At 41.5% G+C, this 23814-nt stretch overlaps 1 protein-coding gene across 1 annotated transcript in view; it reads left to right on the forward strand.

Annotated features, from left to right (window-relative positions):
- LOC133658365 (rho guanine nucleotide exchange factor 26-like) overlaps positions 1 to 23814 on the forward strand; it is a 76327-nt gene that overhangs the window by 47601 nt on the left and 4912 nt on the right. Inside the window, exon 12 of the mRNA XM_062060293.1 lies at positions 12435 to 12644. Within this exon, the coding sequence (XP_061916277.1) occupies positions 12435 to 12644 (210 nt within the window). The remainder of the gene's footprint in view (positions 1 to 12434; positions 12645 to 23814) is intronic.

A 23814-nucleotide genomic window follows, 5' to 3' on the forward strand; every position in this document is an offset into this window, starting at 1 on the left:
ATTTGTTTAAAGGGTTTTTTAAACCAGGCCCAGTCCAGATAATGTCCAAGTCGGACTCAGCAACACACACCTTCATTCATGTACACAGAAAAAAATTAGGGAACACAACAGATTGCATATAATTTATAAACAAAATTACATTTTCAAAATAAGCATTTATGTACAGTCCAGATTATGTCCAGGTCACTCAAATTAGGGAACACAACAACAGATATCATATAATCTATAAACATAATTATACTTTCAAAATAAGCCTTTGAGGACTTCTCATCTTTTTTTTAATGTTTTTTGGCATCATTATCGTTTTCAACCATGTAACTTTCTAAAATTAGAACATACTGAGTACATGTTTTAAAGAAAGTAATACTAAGTGAATATCTGTTTTTGGCCTTAAAAATAAACATTTTACCGAGTACTATAATTACATTGACTAAATCATGATTGTCAATGAACTCTCCTAAAATAACAGAAACCACATTAAGCTTCATAAACAAACCAATCCTTAAACACATTTTTTCAACTTCCACCCAAAACAAAGACACAATATGACAATACCAAAACAAATGCAGGGTGGATTCAGGCTCCTGACAACAAAATCGGCAATCATCTGACTCTGTCATATTCCATAATTTTAACATTTTCCCTGTGGGTAAGAAGTTATAAATAATTTAAATTTGAAAATAACGATTTTGCACATCGATAGTGGTTTTATAGATTAGTTTGAATATGGCATCCCATGGCAACGGGCAGTCAAAAAAGTCCTCCCATTTTACATTTGTGTTGTATGAGGCAGCCTTCAAAGATTTCTTTATTAAATAAAAACTATATATTTTTCTATTTATTTTAGTTCCTTTTTGCCAACTAGAATTTCTTATTAGAGGTTTACAAACTAATTATTTAGTAGTTCCATAATTAATTATTTGTTTCCATCTTGTCCCAATTACTCCAGTTAGTTGATAAAATGAAAAGCTTGAGCAAGCATCACCATACATAGCTCTAAATTCATCATACTTCATAATTTTACCATTCTCCTTGATAATATCATTGACAAAAATGATTCCTCTTTCAAACATATTTTTCCAAAAGAAAGGCTTTCCATCTATTACAATATTAGAGTTCATCCATATTAACTGCTGCAATATATTGTCTCTTTTTTCTGGCACATAAAATTGAAAACACCACTATGAGTGGATTGTTTCCTTTATGAACCCCGCCATGTTTCCCAGCAGACTCTCTGGGAGGGGATCACTTGTAAAAAAGGATACCATTTCTTTTGATACAGTACATGTTTTGTCCAACAGGACATTTGTGTACCACTCAATGTTTAAATACATCTTTGGAACAATTGATGCTTTTAAAGACAGACACATAGCTTCAAGGTTGAGAAGTTTCAGGCCCCCATATTCATACTCTTTGTACAAAACCTTTCTTTTAATCTTTTCTGGTTTGCCGTTCCAGACAAAATCGAAGACCCTCCGCTCATAAATCTTAAAAAAGTTTTGTGATGGAGCTGGTAATGACACAAACTAATAAATAAATTGAGGAATAATTAACGAGTTGGCAATAGACATTTTACCATACAAGGTTAGGGATTTCCCTTTCCATAATTGCATAATTTTGTCCAGCTTTCTTAGTCGATTATCATAATTTACTGAGCCTAGATCTTCCAGATTTCCTGGGACAACAACACCAAGTATGTTAACTGGTCCATCTGTCCACAAAACAGGCACTTTGCATTCCATTCGAAAAGACGTTCCCTTTAGATTTCCGATCCTTAACATTTTACATTTATCATGATTAAGCTTAAGGCCAGATTGCTGTGAAAATATGTCCAAAAGATTAAGAAGGTTCCGCAAACAATGAGGAAAAATCTTATCTTTGTGAATCAGCCTTTTCTGACATGAACATCATCAAGAACAAACACAGAACACGCCTCACCGATGCACATCTGCAAGACTCACTCAGAGTTGCAGTGTCAAGTTACACACCAGAGTACAACACACTAGTTAACAGCATGCAATGCCAGGCTTCCCACTAACTGACAAAGAAACAGATAACAGATTTGGTGTCCAGTTCAAAGTGTGACATGATTTAAAATTTTGAGAGTTTACTTTTGTATTTTACATGAGTTATTATTCGTACAAACATGGTGCAAAGTAATTCATGATTTGTTAAAAAATGTTAGTGGCTAGCTAGTTAAAATGGGATATTGTGATTTCACAAGACTGTCTTAGAAGTGATCATTTGAAAATGTTCAATTTGAAAAATGTGCACTTAGAGAAAATATATAAATAAAGTGTTGCATATTGATATTTATCTGTTTCTATATATATTTATTGTGAGAAATCATTAAGATGATCAGTGTTTCCACAAAGATAAATATCATTAATTATTAATAATAACAGAGTTAAAGGTAAATTGAGCAAATTGGCTACTTCTGGCAATTTATTTAAGTGTGTATCTAACTGGTAGCCCTTCGCATTAATCAGTACCCAAGAAGTAGCCCTTGGTTTCAAAAAGGTTGGTGACCCCTGGTTTAACTTAACAGATGTGGCCTGTCAACATCTTCCTGGATCCACAGTGGGAATGATGTCTTGTAAAGCAGACCCTGGGTCAGATTTGGCTGTCACGCAGTAGGTAATGATGTCTTGGAAAGCAGACCCTGTGTCAGATTTGGCTGTCACGCAGCAGGGAAGCTTAGAGCGTGGATTGTTCTGGAACACTTACGTAACATTGAGTTTCCCCAGCTGCTGCTTTTGTCTCTCCCACTTTTTAATGAATGTTTTTTCAAGCATTCATTATTGTTTTGGTTTTCTCTGCTTTCCACCACTCCTCATGCTCGTCCGAACCCAGTGGGGTTACTTTGTTAGTCCATTACAGTCCCAACACTGTGCCTTAGGTATTCTTTCATTACACCATATTGTGAACACCTCAGCACAATTTTGATTTAACACGCTTCTATGTCACTCTGCATTTCCACCACTAACCGCCTATCCTCTGATCCTATCTTAGTCCCATGTGTATAGTAGAATATGTTTTTAGCAAGGCTGTGTTGTATCTTAATAGTGCTGCAGCGTAACTATAACCGTGTGACGTACAAAACGGGCATGATTTGATGTGAGATGCCTGCAGGAGGCTTTCATGATGCATCAAGGGATTAACACTGCCTGCTTTCAGTTTCAGTTTCAGTGTAATGCATCACATATTTCCACTTGTTTCATTACAGCACATCCGAAAAGGAGTATGAAGAAGCAGAGCTTATTTATTTATTGGGGCGGCGTGGCGAAGTTGGTAGAGTGGCCGGGTCAGCAATCGGAGTGTTGCTGGTTACTGGGGTTCAATCCCCACCTTCTACCTTCCTAGTCACGTCCGTTGTGTCCTTGGGCAAGACACTTCACCCTTGCTCCTGATGGCTGCTGGTTAGCGCCTTGCATGGCAGCTCCCGCCATCAGTGTGTGAATGTGTGTGTGAATGGGTGAATGTGGAAATACTGTCAAAGCGCTTTGAATACCTTGAAGGTAGAAAAGCGCTATACAAGTATAACCCATTTATCATTATCATTTATTTAATCCTACCCCTTTTCATATCATAGCAGTTTTATCACATTTCTTTGTTCTATGTTTGCAACAGAACAGTGAATAAATGAATAATAAATAAATCAATATACCTCAAGTAAGTAAAGAAATATTAAATACATAAATAATCATTCTTTGTTTTTTTTTTAAAGTTCAAGATATGTATGATAATTGTTCTTCTTTGTACTTTGTACTTAGTGAACACTTGTAGTTTGAACAATCTCTTAAAGTGAATCATATTGTTGCTTTGTTGGATTATTTTACTTAATACATTCCATAATTTAATTCCACATACTGATATACTAAAGGTTATAAGTGTTGTACATGCATACAAATGTTTTAAATTACATTTTATCGCTAAGGTTATATTTCTCCTCTTTTGTTGAGAAGAATTGTTGTACATTCTTGGCTAGCAGGTTATAGTTTGCATCTTTTTAGATGTTTGCAAATGCATCAAATCATTGAATTTCAATCATTGTGATTTAATAAATAAAGGGTTTGTATGTTCTCTATATCCTATGTTCTAATTAATCTTTAGTGAATGAAGCGCACATTTGTAGTTATTTCCCATATTTCTACACAATAAGTCAGATATGTGAGCAGTAGAGAATATGAAGGGATTTTTGGTCTAGAACTTGTTTTGCTTTATTCATTATTGACATGTTTCTTGCTACTTTATGTTGTATATTTTTTACATGAGGTTTCCAGTTCATTTTATCATCTATTATTACACCCAAACATGTGTTTTCTTTTACCCTTTCAATGTCTACTCAGTCTATTTGTATTTGTGTTTGACTTTCTCTTATACTGTTACCAAATAGCATTATTTTAGTTTTACTGAGATTCAAAGATAGTCTATTTTTGTCAAACCATATTTTTAAATTGTTATTATTTGTATTATCTTCTGTGTGTTCCAAATGAGGACCATCGTCAACAATATGGGTCATTACTTATTAGTTAAAGCCCATTGTTTACTTATTTATTTTCATATTTTATAAAATGAAGACATGTGTCGCACACACATTTGGCATATGTCTGATTGAATGAGCTTTTTGCATTTTGATAATGGTCAGTGTTTCCCACAGGACGGTAATCTATCTCACTGTGTGATAGTTGATGTAGACCAGTGTTTTTTCAACCACTGTGCCGCGGCACACTAGTGTTACCGTGAGATACTGTCTGGTGTGCCGTGGGAGTTTACGTAATTTCGCCTATTTGGGTTAAAAATATGTTTTGCAAACCAGTAATTATAGTCTGCAAATGATGTGTTGTTGTTGTTGAGTGTCGGTGCTGTCTAGAGCTCGGCAGAGTAACCGTGTAATATTCTTCCATATCAGTAGGTGGCAGCAGGTAGCTAATTGCTTTGTGGATGTCGGAAACAGCGGGAGGCAGTGTGAAGTTAAAAGGTGTCTAATGCTTAAACCAAAAATAAACAAAAGGTGGGTGCCCCTAAGAAAAGGCATTGAAGTTTAGGGAAGGCTATGCAGAACTAAACTAAAACTGAACTGGCTACAAAGTAAACAAAAACCGAATGCTGGACGACAGCAAAGACTTACAGTGGAGCAAAGACGGCGTCCACAATGTACATCCGAACATGACATGACAATCAACAATGTCCCCACGAAGAAGGATACAAACAACTGAAATATTCTTGATCGCTAAAACAAAGTAGATGTGGGAAATGGGAAGACATGAAACTGCTACAGGAAAATACCAAAAAAAGAGAAAAAACCACCAAAATAGGAGCGCAAGACAAGAAATAAAACACTACATAGGAAAACAGCAAAAAAGTCCAAATAAGTCAGGGTGTGATGTGACAGGTGGTGACAGTACATCTACTTTGAGACAAGAGCTATAGTGATGCATGCTTGGTTATGCTTTAAAGTCATATCCAACAATTGTGACAATGAGTTTTTACTGTCAACTGAGTTTGTTTTTTTAATGATTTCTGCTGGTGGTGTGCCTCCGCATTTTTTCAACGCAAAAAAATGTGCCTTGGCTGAAAAAAGGTTAAAAAACACTGATGTATATTATATCATTTGTGGATTTGCTTAGCTGACCACGTTGCATACACATGGAATTTTGATGGACACTAGGCCCAGAAGGGAATAAGCGGTAGAAAATGGATGGATGGTCTATGGGAAGGACAAAAAGTTATAAAAAATCATGAAAATCAGAACAAATGTGTCCAAAAATACACATGTACATTCTTCTGTCTTCTTTGTATTTTTGTCACAAGCAAAACAAGGCAGCGCCGTCTGTCGCTTTGTTGAAAAAAAAAACAATAGGCGAGTCTGATATAGCATCAGTTCCAATGTCATTTAATGTACCAAAAAGCTCTGTTTAGACAATTGCAATGTTTTTATGAGCAAGGACGAACATGTAGCAGCAAATCTATTCATGGTGGTCCATATTTATTTGTGGCGGGCCAGTGAATGTATGGTAAACCCTGATGGTGAACTTATTTTTACAATTGTATAGCTGTTTTAATGTTAAAGGGGAACGACACTTTTTTGGAATTTTGCACATTGTTCACAATCCTTATGGGAAACAAGAAGACAAAAGCTTTGGGGTTTGTCCAACATGTCAAAATCGGCTTGTTATTTTATTCAAACACCACCAACAATACTTTATTTATGTTCCGTAACCTGTATAATGCAGCAACATTGTTATTGTAAGAGCGAACACTGAGGAACTCTTTTTCGAGCTTAGTAACAAAACGCCATGCTTCGGTATTAGCCGTGAAGCTAACTACGGCGAGAGATAAGCTAGCTTCTACGTAAGCACGAAACGCGTTTGAGTTTGTAATGCACAACACTGCGATACAACAACAATCTGTACTGACTGGAAAACGTGAACAATCATGTTACAGTATCTGTGAAGTATTAGCCCACGTTTCATATTTTGTTTGTACACAGCTAGCCAAACAGCGTATGTACTGTCGTTGTAACAACACGCATGACATGCTCGCTATATATGTATATATATATATATATATATTACTCGACTGACAGTTGTTCACCTGGTCCAGCTGGCCGGGGACGTTTTTTTCCTATTAATTTAGGGCAAGCAATCCATTTATGTCGAAATAGCTTTGCTCCAATTTCCATATGTATAGTGTCAAAGACACTTTCACTGCACTCTCTCTGCCTCCGTGTGCTAAAAGGTCTAATCATTTCTTCGTGCTGGCTTCTATAAGCAGCAGCACCTTTTCAGTTTATTATTCAGCTTAAAAAATACAAACCCGTTTTTCATATGAGTTGGGAAATTGTGTAGATGTAAATATAAACGGAATACAATGATTTACAAATCCTTTTCAACGCATATTCAATTGAATGCACTACAAAGACAAGATATTTGATGTTCAAACTCATAAACTTTTTTTTTTTTGCAAATAATAATCAACTTAGAATTTCATGGCTGCAACACGTGCCAAAGTAGTTGGGAAAGAGCATGTTCACCACTGTGTTACATTGCCTTTCCTTTTAACAACACTCAGTAAACGTTTGGGAACTGAGGAGACACATTTTTTAAGCTTCTCAGGTGGATATTTTTCCCATTCTTGCTTGATGTACAGCTTAAGTTGTTCAACAGTCCGGGGGTCTCCGTTGTGGTATTTTAGGCTTCATAATGTGCCACACATTTTCAATGGGAGACAGGTCTGGACTACAGGCAGGCCAGTCTAGTACCCGCACTCTTTTACTATGAAGCCACGTTGATGTAACACGTGGCTTGGCATTGTCTTGCTGAAATAAGCAGGGGCGTCCATGGTAACGTTGCTTGGATGGCAACATATGTTGCTCCAAAACCTGTATGTACTTTTCAGCTTTAATGGCGCCTTCACAGATGTGTAAGTTACCCATGTCTTGGGCACTAATACACCCCCATACCATCACTGATGCTGGCTTTTCAACTTTGCGCCTATAACCATCCGGATGGTTCTTTTCCTCTTTGGTCCGGAGGACACGACGTCCACAGTTTCCAAAAACTATTTGAAATGTGGACTCGTCAGACCACAGAACACTTTTCCACTTTGTATCAGTCCATCTTAGATGAGCTCAGGCCCAGCGAAGCCGACGGCGTTTCTGGGTGTTGTTGATAAACGGTTTTCGCCTTGCATAGGAGAGTATTAACTTGCACTTACAGATGTAGCGACCAACTGTAGTTACTAACAGTGGGTTTCTGAAGTGTTCCTGAGCCCATGTGGTGATATCCTTTACACACTGATGTCGCTTGTTGATGCAGTACAGCCTGAGGGATCGAAGGTCACGGGCTTAGCTGCTTACGTGCAGTGATTTCTCCAGATTCTCTGAATCCTTTGATGATATTACGGACCGTAGATGGTGAAATCCCTAAATTCCTTGCAATAGCTGGTTGAGAAAGGTTTTTCTTAAACTGTTCAACAATTTGCTCATGCATTTGTTGACAAAGTGGTGACCCTCGCCCCATCCTTGTTTGTGAATGACTGAGCATTTCATGGAAGCTACTTTTATACCCAATCATGGCACCCACCTGTTTCCAATTTGCCTGTTCACCTGTGGGATGTTCCAAATAAGTGTTTGATGAGCATTCCTCAACTTTATCAGTATTTATTGCCACCTTTCCCAACTTCCGTGTCACGTGTTGCTGGCATTAAATTCTAAAGTTAATGATTATTTGCAAAAAAAAAAAGTTTATCAGTTTGAACATCAAATATGTTGTCTTTGTAGCATATTCAACTGAATATGGGTTGAAAATGATTTGCAAATCATTGTATTCCGTTTATATTTACATCTAACACAATTTCCCAACTCATATGGAAACGGGGTTTGTAGAAGCTTGTGAACCCTCATTTGTCCAAAAATAGTTGCCTTTGTTGTCTGCTACCAAGACTGCCATGATAAGAACACACACATGTATTTGTTTGTGGAAGTAGGAACACACGTGTGTTGCCGGAAGTCGGAAGTGCGCTGCTATGGAAACGGAAATAAATGCGCTGAAGAAATCATGTAAATTGATTAAAATGATCAAATTAGGGTAAATATTGAGCATTTACATATTGTGAATGTTGTCTGTCTATCTGTGTTGGCCCTGCGATGAGGTGGCGACTTGTCCAGGGTGTACCCCGCCTTCCGCCCGATTGTAGCTGAGATAGGCTCCAGCGCCCCCCGCGACCCCGAAGGGAATAAGCGGTAGAAAATGGATGGAGGAATACATATTGTGAAGGTGTCTGTTACTACGGTGATTCCCATTAGTCACATCTTTCAAGTGTTTATTATCATCTTGTGTTCTTGACTCTCATAATGATTGTGAACAACAGGCAAAAATCTAAATAAAAAGTGCAGTTCGCTTTTAACTGTTAATGTTTCTGTTAGGGTTGTACGGTATAGCGTGGTACTAATGAATCAAAAACGGTACTATACTCTGTTTGAAAAGTACCTGTTCCTGGTCATGACGGTGCGTCGTGATGTCATGACATTGCTGGTTTTACGAGCAGAGGAGCATGTTCGGCAGCGCACAATCACAAAGTACTTACAATCAGACACAGTGTGTAGACAGAAAAGGGAGAATGGACGCATTTTGGTGTAAAAAGTAAAGATAAAGGTGAAGTTATAACACTGAAACACCCTCAGGAAGAGGTGCTTTAAGACATGGCTAGCTAGCTAGCGGCTAACGTCCATCCGCAGTGTTTTAGCTACTTCTAAATCAGTAATCCTCGCCTCTATGGCGACAAATAAAGTAAGTTTCTTACAAGTACCATTATCACTGCAGGACGAGGAATAGCTAAACATGCTTCACTACACACCGTAGGATGATACAATAGCTCACCGGCATCACAATGTATCAAACATCCACTGTAATGATACCAAGTACAAAAGTGTATCTAGTCGATACTACTATGATTACATTGATATTTTTTATCGTCACAAAATCTTTTTTCCTTTTTTTAAAATATCATAATATGTTTATAAACTACTATATAACTACTCGGTACCGGATCGATACCTAGATTTGTGGTATCATCCAAAACTAATGTAAAGTATCAAAGAAGAAAAGAATAAGTGATTATTACATTTTAACAGAAGTGTAGATAGAACATGTTACAAGAGAAAGTAAGCAGATATAAACAGTAAATGAACAAGTAGATTAATAATCCATTTTCTACCACTTGTCCTTAATAATGTGTACAAAATAATAGGTAGATAAATGACACAATAGATAGATAGATAGATAATACTTTATATGTTACTGCATATGTCAGCAGACTAATTAGGAGTCTTTGTTTGTTTACTTACTACTAAAAGACAAGTTGTCTAGTATGTTCAACATTTTATTTAAGGACAAACTTGCAATAATAAACATATGTTTAATGTACCATAAGATTTTTTGTTAAAATAAAGACAATAATGCATTTTTTTTGTGGTCCACTTTATTTAGAAAAGTATCAAAAGGTATTGGAAAAGTATCGCAATACATTTTGGGACCAGTACCAAAATATTGGTATGGTTACAACACTAGTTTCTGTTGTTTCTTTGTTCTGCACCCGCTCACCTGTGATCAACCTCATTGTCCCACTGAAAAAATCATTTCAATCTTTTCCACCACTTTTACTCACCCAGTCATGCATAACACTCACCACACAACCATGCAGGTTCCCCTCCCATTCCCCTTTGCACCATGCCAAAGGCATTCCAGATATTTTACCTGGAGGGTATCAGTCATGACAAGTCACAAATTCCGTGAGACTTCTCACTCCCATGTACATTTTTGACAGTAACTTTGATGAAGAAATACTGTAAGTTTATTAGACATGAGCAAGACATGCTTTTCTACCGCTTGTCATTTATCATGGCACAACATTAAAATTGATAAATCATGGGGGACAATAGTGTGTCTGTCCTTAACTGCTGGACTCGCTTGGAATCCTAGGGCTCAGTGGTAGTGTTACTTTTCAGACTAATCACTCTTAATAATAATTGGGATTTATATAGCGCTTTTCTAAGTACCCAAAGTCGCTTTTACATGTTAAAAACCCATCATTCATTCACACCTGGTGGTGGTAAGCTACTTTCGTAGCCACAGCTGCCCTGGGGTAGACTGACGACTCTTATACAGTGGTGGTCAAAAGTGTACATACACTTGTAAAGAACATCATGTCATGGCTGTCTTGAGTTTCCAATCATTTGTACAACTCTTATTTGTTTGTGATAGTGATTGGAGCACATACTTGTTGGTCACAAAAAACATTCATGAAGTTTGCTTCTTTTATGAATTTATTATGGGTCTACTGAAAATGTGAGCAAATCTGCTGGGTCAAAATAATATAATATTTGCTTACATGTCCCTTGGCAAGTTTCACTGCAATAAGGCACTTTTGGTAGCCATCCACAAGCTTCAGCTTGAATTTTTGACCACAAAATTGGTGCAGTTCAGCTAAATGTGTTGCTTTTCTGACATGGACTTGTTTCTTTAGCATTGTCCACACGTCTAAGTCAGGACTTTGGAAAGGCCATTCTAAAACCTTAATTCTAGCCTGATTTAGCCATTCCTTTACCACTTTTGAGGTGTGTTTGGGGTCATTGTCCTGTTGGAACACCCAACTGTACCCAAGACCCAACCTCTGGGCTGATGATTTTAGCTTGTCCTGGATAATTGGGAGCTAATCCTCCTTTTCCATTGTCCCATTTAAAGCACCAGTTCCATTGGCAGCAAAACAGGCCCAGAGCATAATACTGTGCATAATACCACCATGTTTGACGGTAGGAATGGTGTTCCTGGGATTAAAGGCCTCACCTTTTCTCCCCCAAACATATTGCTGGGTATTGTGGCCAAACAGCTCCATTTTTGTTTCATCTGACATCACATGGACAAAGATAAGACCTTCTGGAGGAAAGTTCTGTGGTCAGATGAAACAAAAATGGAGCTGTTTGGCCACAATACCCAAATACTCTATCACAAAAAAATAAGAGTTGTAGAAATGATTGGAAACTCAAGACAGCCATGACATGATGTTCTTTACAAGTGTATGTAAACTTTTGATTGTGACTGTATATGTTGCAAAAAAGGTTTGAGGATGTGTTATCACGTTACAATCCACAGTATGTTAATCTGCTTCATCCCCCTCCCCAAACTATTATTGTTCTCCTCTTGCGGGAAGTCCTAATTGTTTGGCGTCCCAAACCTTCACTTGATCTATGAACAATGGGTCGGGTTCAACAGGTGGTTAAAGCCGTTTGAGACCTTTCAGACCGTGACCGGATTCCTCCGATGGGTCAGGTGGTGACCTCCTCACAGTTCAGGGTGCAAAACAGAAGCTTGGTGCGTGACACGCTCCTGTTTGTTTTGGAGATACCTTTCCCTTCCACCGGCGTGTGTGTGCGTGCAGCACGTCCACCCTGATGGACACGCTGGCTCACATGAAGCTGCTTCCCCTCCAGCTTGGCCAAGCGTTCCAGTCTGGAGTTGATAAAACACCCGGGCGCAACTCAAGCTCCTGTTCTTCAGCGCTACGTAAACATACACCCACACTTTGCATGAAGAGGTTCTACAAATTGGCTCCAGATGTTTCCTACCGGCCGTGCAGGCTTGTAGACAAATGGTCGTACTCAGGTGCCGGTACTGTCAGGAAATAGAGGCACACACTAAAGTATTTATTTGAAATGTGACACATAATTTAGCTGCTGATTTATAAGCCCATGTTGGTTAATGTTATTAACCTTATAGTCCTTGGCCTCCGAGGAGATGAAGAAACCTGAGCTTAAGCTCATTTAAAGTTTGATGTTTTGGTGGAAGCAGCTGGTATTTTTTTCCCCTTACATTCGTACTCAGAAATATGAGCGATTAAGTCTGAAATAAAGTGTTGTCTTCTTCTTGTCCCAGCGAGGACAGCTACTCTGTGATCGACTACGCCTTGAGGGACCAGATCTGGGTGGGCCCCTGCCAGCCAGAAGAGCTCAATCTGTCTCCAGTCCGCAGCACCGCCAGCATGCTGAGCTCACGGCAAGCTGGCGCCAACCATCTCTTCCGACTACGTTTCCTCAGCAACCACTCTGGTGAGAAGGTGCCCATGATCTTGGGGACAGAATTAATGTGAGTACCTCTTTTGTGTCATACATGCATATTGTGTGGTCATACATGCATGTTGTGTGGTCACTTCCACAAGTGAGTCCACAACCATTCCAGTGAAGTTGTCACGTTGTGTAAATTGTAAATAAAAATAGAATACAATGATTTGCAAATCCTTTTCAACTTATATTCAATTGAATAGACCGCAAAGACAAGATATTTCATGTTCACACTGAGAAACTTAATTTGTATTTTGCAAATAATCATGAAGTTATAATTGAATGGCAGCAACACATTGCAAAAAAGGCATTTTTACCACTGTGTTACATAGCCTTTCCTTTTAACAACACTCAGTAAAGGTTTGGGAACTGAGGAGACACATTTTGGAAATGGAATTATTTCCCATTCTTGCTTGATGTACAGCTTAAGTTGTTTAACAGTCTCCCTTCTGATATTTTAGCCTTCGTATTTTCAATGGGAGACAGGTCTGGACTACAGGCAGGCCAGTCTAGTACCAGCACTCTTTTACTATGAAGCCACGCTGTTGTAACACGTGGCTTGGCATTGTCTTGCTGAAATAAGCAGGGGCGTCCATGATAACGTTGCTTGGATGGCAACATATGTTGCTCCAAAAGCTGTATGTACCTTTCAGTATTAATGGTGCCTTCACAGATGTGTAAGTTACCCATGCCTTGGGCACTAATACACTCCCATACCATCACAGATGCTGCCTTTTACACTTTGCGCCTAGAACAATCTGGATGGTTCTTTTCCTCTTTGGTCTTTTCACGACGTCCACCATTTCCAAAAACAATTTGAAATGCGGACTTTTCAGACCACAGAACACTTTTCCACTTTGCATCAGTCCATCTTAGATGAACCCGGTGGCATTTTTGGGTGTTGTTGATAAATGGCTTTCTCTTAACATAGTCGAGTTTTAACTTGCACTTACAGAAGTAGCGACAAACTGTAGTTACTGACTGTGGTTTTCTGAGCCCATGTGGTGATATCCTTTACACTCTGTAATATCATGGCTTACGTGCAGTGATTTCTCCAGATTCTCTGAACCTTTTGATGATATTACGGAGCGTAGATGGTGAAATCCATAAATTCCTTGCAATAGCTGGTGGAGAAATGTTGTTCTATCAAATTAAAGTGCAAATGAAAAACACTTAACATTCAAATTCCGGTTCCAGTTCGCTGTGAGTGACTGCTCGCTGTTGCGAAAAAACTAAGTATCGTTCTATCTGTGTGCTTTTAATTGTTTTGCAGCTTTCTTTACTACTTCCCAAACATATTTAGTAGTCCTATTTAACTTGCAAATCACCCGATCTCTGTCTCAACACCCCTCCCTCAGCTAGCTAGCTGCTAAGCTAACGAAGCTAGCGCGGAGAAAGGCGGCGCCGGTCGTCGGTCAAAAGGAATTTACTCCCGCACACCGCGACCACTTCCCGGAAGACAGCAGGAACTTCACTCCGTGACAGAAAATACCGTGAGTATGGCTTCCTGCGCGTCGTGCACCTTACTCATGGATAGGCTGACTCTGCTAGAGGGCTGTGTCCGCCAGTTAGAGCAGAGTAATCTCGTAACTTTAGATGTTGCGGACACATCTGCTAGCGTTAGCTGTAGTGAGCTAACTAGCCCAGTTTATAGTAGTTCTAAGCGACCTATAAGCTACGGTGTACCGGTTGAGACGCATAATAGATTTAGCCCTTTAGCTAGTCCTACACCCCAGTCTACCGGGCACCACACCTTAGTCATAGGGGACTCCATCACCCGAAACATAAAGCTAAGCAAACCAGCCACAATTAAGTGTATTCCCAGGGCCAGAGCACCTCACATTGAAGCTAATCTTAGGGAGCTAATCGCAACAGGCCTAGTAAACACGTACGACAGGCTAATCGCACAACTAGTTATGCGAATATAGTTGTACACGTTGGCTCCAATGACACTAGGATGAGACAGTCAGAGATTACAAAGAGAAACATAGCCAGGACTTGTGATCTCGCTAGAAAGATGTCCAGGCATCGAGTAATTGTCTCTAGCCCCCTGCCTGCGAGAGGCAATCAAATAAAAATCTAATCAACTTTATTTATAAAGCACATTTAAAATTTACCACCGGGGTAGCCAAAGTGCTGTACAATGGGCAGGTTAAAAGATAATACGAGAATCGAGCAAACACAACACAACACAAACAGAACACGATAAAAAAGTAATAAAATAAATAAAATCATGAGAGATATAGCAGATTAGTCTCGCTTAACAAGTGGCTGCCTAGCTTCTGTAGACAACAGGAACTAACGTTTATTGATAATTGGCCCTCTTTCTGGGGCAAACCAGGCTTGCTGATGAGAGACGGCTTTCACCCTAACCAGGAAGGCTCCATCATCCTGTCTAGGAACATAGACTACTGTTTGAGTCACACTTGACTAACTACACTAGAGCAAGCCCGGTCACAGGCAATTACAGAGTCTGCTAGTCCGGGTGAGGAGTCAGTTAAGCTAGAACTAGCCAGCGCCAGGCTGAATAATCCCTGAACACATAGTAATTCTCGTAGAATAATACACAACTCACATAATGTTTTTTTCTGTTGTGACTGTGTCAGAGGTAGACATGCATTCTACTGAGGTGGCAAATTATTATGCGTTCAGTTCATCGCAGCACCAAGCAAAAATTCTGAAAATTCCCGTCATATCAATCAACGCCAAGAAAACTGAAATGCTGATTATCGGTCCTGCTAGACACCAACATCTATTTAATAATACCACCTTAACATTTGACAACCAAACAATTACACAAGGCGACTCGGTAAAGAATCTGGGTATTATCTTCGACCCAACTCTCTCGTTTGAGTCACACATTAAAAGTGTTACTAAAACGGCCTTCTTTCATCTCCGTAATATCGCTAAAATTCGTTCCATTTTGTCCACTAGCGACGCCGAGATCATTATTCATGCTTTCGTTACGTCTCGTCTCGATTACTGTAACTTATTAATTTCATGTCTCCCTATGTCTAGCATTAAAAGATTACAGTTGGTACAAAATGCGGCTGCTAGACTTTTGACAAGAACAAGAAAGTTTGATCATATTACGCCTATACTGGCTCACCTGCACTGGCTTCCTGTGCACTTAAGATGTGACTTTAAGGTTTTACTACTTACGTATAAAATACTACACGGCCTAGCTCCAGCCTATCTTGCCGATTGTATTGTACCATATGTCCCGGCAAGAAATCTGCGTTCAAAGAACTCCGGCTTATTAGTGATTCCCAGAGCCCAAAAAAAGTCTGCGGGCTATAGAGCGTTTTCTATTTGGGCTCCAATACTATGGAATGCCCTCCCGGTAACAGTTAGGATGCTACCTCAGTAGAAGCATTTAAGTCTCATCTTAAAACTCATTTGTATACTCTAGCCTTTAAATAGACCCCCTTTTTAAACCAGTTGATCTGCCGTTTCTTTTCTTTTCTCCTCTGCCCCCCTCTCCCTTGTGGAGGGGGAGACACACAGGTCCAGTGGCCATGGATGAAGTGCTGGCTGTCCAGAGTCGGGACCCGGGGTGGACCGCTAGCCTGTGCATCGGTTGGGGACATCTCTACGCTGCTGACCCGTCTCCGCTCGGGATGGTTTCCTGCTGGCCCCACTATGGACTGGACTCTCACTATTATGTTAGATCCACTATGGACTGGACATTCACTATTATGTTGGATCCACTATGGACTGGACTTTCACAATACTATGTCAGACCCACTCGACATCCATTGCTTTCGGTCTCCCCTGGGGGGGTGGGGGGGTGGGGTTACCCACATATGCGGTCCTCTCCAAGGTTTCTCATAGTCATTCACATCGACGTCCCACTGGGGTGAGTTTTTCCTTGCCCTTATGTGGGCTCTGTACCGCGGATGTCGTTGTGGCTTGTGCAGCCCTTTGAGACACTTGTGATTTAGGGCTATATAAATAAACATTGATTGATTGAATGATTGAAACAATTTGCTCAGGCATTTGTTGACAAAGTGGTGACCCTCGCCCTGTCCTTGTTTGTGAATGACTGAGCATTTCATGGAAGCTGCTTTTATACCCAATCATGGCACCCACCTGTTCCCAATTAGCCTGTTCACCTGTGGGATGTTCCAAATAAGTCTTTGATGAGCATTTCTCAACTTTCTCACTCTTTTTTGCCACTTGTGCCAGCTTTTTTGAAACATGTTGCTGGCATCAAATTCCAAATGAGCTAAACTGTCATGATCCATGGTCCGGATCATGTTTTTGTGTTTTCTGTTAATTTTGGACTCCTTTTGTTATTTGTTGTGCTCCTGTGAGTTTGTTTTGGTTGTCATGGTCACTCTTTGTGTGCACCTGTCTCTGATTAGTGCTCGCCCGCTCACCTGCTTCCCGAGCGCTAATCAGAGGCATTATTTAAGTTGCCTTTGCCAGTCACTCGTCCTGCTCTCATTGTGTTTGCTCCATGCACTTGTCACGTGAGTTTTTGAGTTCTAGTGTTCCTTGTCTTTTGCCTATGCTAAGTAATAAGTTCCTTAACTTCCCGTGCGCTCTGCACGCATCCTTGTTGTTTTTGTTTATTGGATGATTTATGATAGATAAATCACTTCCTACCTTACGCCTTCGTCCGGAGCCGTTCCTTTGCATTGGGAGAACAACCGCGCAGCAAGCTGTGACCCCGTGATCGTGACAGAATGAGAGCAGCATCCGTTCTCCCGCAAACGGACCAGAGTGAGATGGATGAAGGTACGCGCATGGTGTTGCGAGCGATGGAAGTGGAGACGCTTCGCTATTCGACGGAGGAGAGGTCGAACCTTATGTGGGGACCTGGAGGCTCCCTTATCCCCATCGACTCCCTCTGGTCCGAAGACATCGCCGCTACACAGCAGTACCGGACGCGCAGGCAAAGGCGGAAGCCGTCCAGAAGGGCTTCGCCTCGCCGTCAGAACGCGTCACTCCCGCAAGCTCCTCCCCCGGACCGAAGCAAGTTGCAGGCAGCCCAGTATCCTTCCCCCGATGACGTCACTCCGTCCACGGCTGATGACGTCATGGCCCAGAATTTTTTTTTTCTGAATTCTGTCTCCTTGCGTCAACAACCTCCTAAAGACTTTAATTCTAAAATTATACCTTGTCAGGACATTCTTTTGAAATTTAGATGTCAGCCACAGTCTCCTTCTGAGTGCCAAGCTCCGCCCCCTAGGACTCTAGCCCCGCCCACGTCAGTGACTTTTTCCTCTCATCCTCCCAAAAGACCTCAGGTGGGGGGTGGGAAAAGACATTTTGGACAATTTAGAGGGGAGGATTTTGCCCCCCTCCTGACTTCCCGCCACCCACCCGTAAAGACTGTTCCAGACCGCAAGCAGCGCGTCTGGTATCCGCCCCTTGAGGGGGGGGCTGGGGCCGGGAGCTGTGCTGGTGGGGCTGCTCGGCTGCGCCCAGCCAGGCAGCAACCTCCATCCCGGCCGCCGCCACCTGTCCTTCGGCCTGCCAAGCCGCAACCTCCAGCCCGTCCTCCACCACCAGTCCGTCGGCATGCCAAGCCGCAACCTCCTGCCAGGCCACCTCCGCCAAAGTCACGACCAACACCTCCAAGTCTGGTTTCCACACCAGTACCTCCAAGTCTGGTTTCCACACCAGTACCTCCAAGTCTGGTTCCCACACCAGTACCTGCACCTCGGCTGGTTCCCACACCAGTACCTGCACCACGACTGGTCCCCGCACCAGTACCTGCACCACGACTGGTCCCCGCACCAGTACCTGCACCACGACTGGTCCCCGCACCAGTACCTGCACCACGGCTGGTCCCCGCACCAGTACCTGCTCCACGGCTGGTCCCCGCACCAGTACCTGCACCACGACTGGTTCTCGCACCAGTACCTGCACCACGACTGGTTCTCGCACCAGTACCTGCACCTCGGCTGGTTCCCAGACCAGTACCTGCACCTCGGCTGGTTCCCAGACCAGTACCTGCACCTCGGCTGGTTCCCAGACCAGTACCTGCACCTCGGCTGGTTCCCACACCAGTACCTGCTCCTCGGCTGGTTCCCACACCAGTACCTGCTCCTCGGCAGACGCCTGCACCTGCTCCTCGCCAGACGCCTGCACCTGCTCCTCGCCAGACGCCTGCACCTGCTCCTCGCCAGACGCCTGCACCTGCTCCTCGCCAGACGCCTGCTCCTCGCCAGACGCCTGCTCCTCGCCAGACGCCTGCTCCTCGCCAGACGCCTGCACCTCGGCAGACGCCTGCGCCTGCACCTCGGCAGACGCCTGCACCTCGGCAGACGCCTGCGCCTGCACCTCGGCAGACGCCTGCACCTCGGCAGACGCCTGCGCCTGCACCTCGGCAGACGCCTGCGCTACCTGCAAGCACGCCAAACTCGCCGGTGGTACCTGCAAGCACGCCAGACTCGCCAGTAGTGCCTGCTGCCACGCCTGCCATGACGGCGCCGGTGCCTGCTGCCACGCCTGCCATGACGGCGCCGGTGCCTGCTGCCACGCCTGCCATGACGGCGCCGACACGCCCACCTCCTCGTCGACCACGGATGTGGCCGCTCCCTGGTCGTCCGCCTCGCCAAGTGCGCCCACCTCCCCGTCGGCCACGAATGTGGCCATTCCCTGGTCGCCCGCCTCGCTTGCTGCAGCGGCGTTCCACTCGCCGCCGCCACTTGACTTTGCCTCGGTGGATTCGGGGACACTTGGCCTGGCGACCCACCTCCAAGTCCTCCCTCCGCCCGCCCGTGACTTTAGACCCTGCTTGTTTTTTGTTTTTGTTTTCATATGGACATCTGGTATCTGTCCTTGAGGAGGGGGTACTGTCATGATCCATGGTCCGGATCATGTTTTTGTGTTTTCTGTTAATTTTGGACTCCTTTTGTTATTTGTTGTGCTCCTGTGAGTTTGTTTTGGTTGTCATGGTCACTCTTTGTGTGCACCTGTCTCTGATTAGTGCTCGCCCGCTCACCTGCTTCCCGAGCGCTAATCAGAGGCATTATTTAAGTTGCCTTTGCCAGTCACTCGTCCTGCTCTCATTGTGTTTGCTCCATGCACTTGTCACGTGAGTTTTTGAGTTCTAGTGTTCCTTGTCTTTTGCCTATGCTAAGTAATAAGTTCCTTAACTTCCCGTGCGCTCTGCACGCATCCTTGTTGTTTTTGTTTATTGGATGATTTATGATAGATAAATCACTTCCTACCTTACGCCTTCGTCCGGAGCCGTTCCTTTGCATTGGGAGAACAACCGCGCAGCAAGCTGTGACCCCGTGATCGTGACATAAACATTACAATTAGCTCATTACAATTAGTTTTACAGTTCGAACGTTAAATATCTTGTCTTTGCAGTTTATTGAATTGAATATAAGTTGAAAAGGATTTGCAAATCCTTGTATTCTCTTTATATTTACCATTTACACAACGTGACTACTCCACTGCTTTTGGCTTTGGTAGTTACAGTATATCTTTTCAAGGGACTGTACTATAGGAATGGAACTTGGATATACTTTAAAGTAGTCAGTGCATATCTTATATGAAGATAACTCACAATTAATATTATCTAAACGGCTTAACTTATCCATATTGTACTGAGCAGCCAGGACATAGATGTGTGTACTGTGTTCCTGCATCATACTAAGAGCAAATTTCCTCTTCTACGGAATTACATGAAACTGTTCCTGGTAATAGCAACCTGCCATTGTATTATGACAGTTTACAATTCTATGGCAATTAAAGGTGTTAAAATTATACTTAAAACATTGCCTGTACAATTAAAATAGGATTTATGATCGTGTCATGTTGAGCCTGAACCAGATTGGAGTGTGTTTATAACCTTTAACTCAATAACTTCCTTCACAATCAGTACTCTATGTATTCTCCATAGGGACTAACTCAACTTTTCACTCCCAAGCTTCCACTTCCTGACTCACTTTTGGTCCATTTGGGGTCACAGGGATATTGTGTTACACTTCCATTGTCCCGGCATGACTTCAGCCTTTACTGCCTGTTCCTAATGGCACCTCGGAAATAAAGTTTATTAGTCTGCGCAGTCTTTTTATTTTCAGAGTTGTACTCTGAGGCGAAACGGCTGCACCACTTAATTGTTTTGTTGACAGTCTTCCAACCCAGAAGTCTGTCTCCTAATGCAGTGTTTTTCAACCACTGTAGAAATTATGCAACTTCACCTAATTGGTCAAAAAAACATTTTTTGCAGATTAATAATTATAATCTGCAAATAATGTGGCGTTGCTTAGTGTCTGTGCTGTGTAGAGCTCGGCAGGGTGACCATGTAATACTCCACATCAGTAGTTCATTGCTTTGTAAAAGTCAGAATGTGTCAGGTGAAATGGGGACAGTTTGTCGTGAACCCAATATGCAAAAGGTAAAAAGGTATGTAACGCTTAAACCAAAAATGAACAAAAGGGAAAGGAAAAGGCAATGGCTATGTGAAACGAAAGTAAAACTGAACTGGCTGCAAAGTCAACAGAAACAGAATGCTGGACGACAGCAAAAACTTACAGCGTCCACAAAGTACATCCGTACATGACATCAATCAACGTTTATTTATATAGCCCTAAATCACAAGTGTCTCAAAGGGCTGCACAAGCTACAATGACATCCTCGGTACAGAGCCCATGACAATCAACAACGTCCACACAAAGAAGGATAGCAACAACGTAAATAGCCTTGCTTGCTAACACAAAGCAGGTGTGGGGAATAGCGCTCAAAGGAAGACATGAAACTGCTACAGGAAAACATCAACAAAACAGGAAGGGCCACCAAAATAAGGGCGCAAGACCAGAACTAAAGCACTACACACAGGAAAGAACAACAAACTCAAAATAAAGCACTACGACCTGGTGGAGTTTAATTTTTTAACCTTTTCTGCTGGTGGTGTGCCTCCGGATTTTTTTATGAAAAAAATGTGCCTTGCCTCAAAAAAGGTTGACAAACACTGGTCTAATGATGTCGTTATAATTTGTTACATGTGCTGCTTAAATCGTTTAAGCTAGACTTTTCTTCTGATGACACTCTTATCTCTGTTTGGAAGACTTTGCACTGCCAGTGTACAGTAAATAGAGGGAGGAGTGTTTGTTTAGCCGGATTACGTAACCCGCATAAACAAAAGGAGATCTGTCATATATTTGGCTTCATACAGACTTTATTTGTTCCAGACCTCACTTGAGAATGATTAGTTGCACTTCATGTGCACACACATGAAGTGCAACTGTTCTCACCAGAATTCTACGAGTCCAATTGAATACTAAAAGTCACGAGTAAATTCAGAATACATTTTCCCTATTGAAATATTGGAGATTCATTTAAAATTAATAATGTATTCACACACACAAACAAATGTCATTATTGGCTTAATTTCAACAAAACAACTAGGATACATTAAACATTTGTTTTGTTATTGCAATTGAAGAACAATTTTGTCCTTAAATAAAATAGTAAACAAACAAGGGCTCCTAATTTAGCAGTATGCAGTGACATATTGTGTCATTTATCTACCTATTATTTTCAAGATTCAAGATGATTTATTGTCAATTCTTAACAAGCACAAGACACATAAGAACTGAAAAGTACATTTTGTCTACATTATAAAGGACAAACAGTAAATGAACAAGTAGATTAATAAACCATTTTTTACAGTTACTATCTGCTTATTTTCTCGTTCAACATGTTCTATCTACACTTCTGTTAAAATGTAATAATCACTTATTCTTCTCTTCTTTGATACTTTACATTAGTTTTGGATGATACCACAAATGTAGGTATGGATCCGATACCAAGTAGTTACAGGATCATACATTGGTCATATTCAAAGTCCTCATGTGTCCAGGGACGTATTTACTGACTTTATGAACACAATATGATTTTTTTTTTTAAAAGAAAGATTTTGTGACGATAAAAAATATTGTTGTAATCATAGTAGTATCGACTAGATACGCTCTTGTACTTGGTATCATTACAGTGGATGTCAGGGGTAGATCCACCCATGGCATTTGTTTACATTGTATCCTCCTACGGTGTGTAGTGAAGCATGTTTAGCTATTCCTCGTCTAGCCATGTCTTAAAGCACCTCTTCTTGAGGGTGTTTCAGTGTTATAACTTCACTTTTTACACCAAAATGCATCCATTCTCCCTTTTCTGTCGACACACTGTGTCTGCTTGTAAGTACTCTGTTATTGTGCGCTGCCGAACGTGCTCCTCTGCTCCTAAAACTAGCAATGTCACAACATGATGACGCGCAGTCATGGTGAACCGGTACTTTTCAGACAGAGTATAGTACCGTTTTTGATTAATTAGTACCACAATACTATACTAGTACCGGTATACCATACAACCCTACACTGTATTATAATATTTATTTATATAAGAAATATTTTGCGCTATATATATCGTCATTGCAAGTGTTGCTATAGATATCATAATACAGATTTTAGGCCGTATCGCCCAAGCCTAGTCGAGTGGATATTGACCATAGAAGAAGTACTGTACAACATTCCTAGCTTCACAATGTTCCTGTTTGCCATCTTGAGTACCCTTAGTGGTGGCATCACAGTGGTCTTACATGAGGTCATGCAAAAAGAATGTTAGCTTGTCTGCCATATATACTTTTTGTACAAGGTCCTACTAAAATGATTGTTTTGAGAAGACACAAGTCCACCAATGTTGTTATTTGTTGTGTCCTCAATGTTGTTTTTGTCAGTACAGATTATTGGCCGTGCACTGACGTTACCTTTTTAACTTGACAAAGTGATAAAGAGGTACTTTATTGTCTGTTTGACCATGAGGGAGGGTCCCTGCCCCCTATATGCACTGTGAATCACCCACAAACCCCTCTTCTTTTGAGGCCTTTGGCTGGGATGTGCTCCTTCATGCACTGTAGTGTCCATTCTAATAGTAGTTGCTAGGCATGGTTGCCTAGCAACATCCCATTGTTAAATAAGCTATTTCCCACGACTACAACACACACACACATGCAAGTGCACGCTCGCCAACCCGTCTTCATCATCCGATGTTTCTCTGCCAGCTATGGTGCTTTGTTTGTGATTATAACATAGCTTCCGATGTCCTTTCTTGCCAAGTTAGTGAGTAAACATGACATGACACATGAAAACAGCCATCATTAGTGAGCCTTTTCAAGTCAACAATGGATAATTGAGGTTCTTGGACTGCAGAATGTTGATTGTCATCCTTCCACC

Source organism: Entelurus aequoreus, linkage group LG10 (assembly GCF_033978785.1).
Source record: "Entelurus aequoreus isolate RoL-2023_Sb linkage group LG10, RoL_Eaeq_v1.1, whole genome shotgun sequence".
Lineage (NCBI taxonomy): Eukaryota > Metazoa > Chordata > Actinopteri > Syngnathiformes > Syngnathidae > Entelurus > Entelurus aequoreus.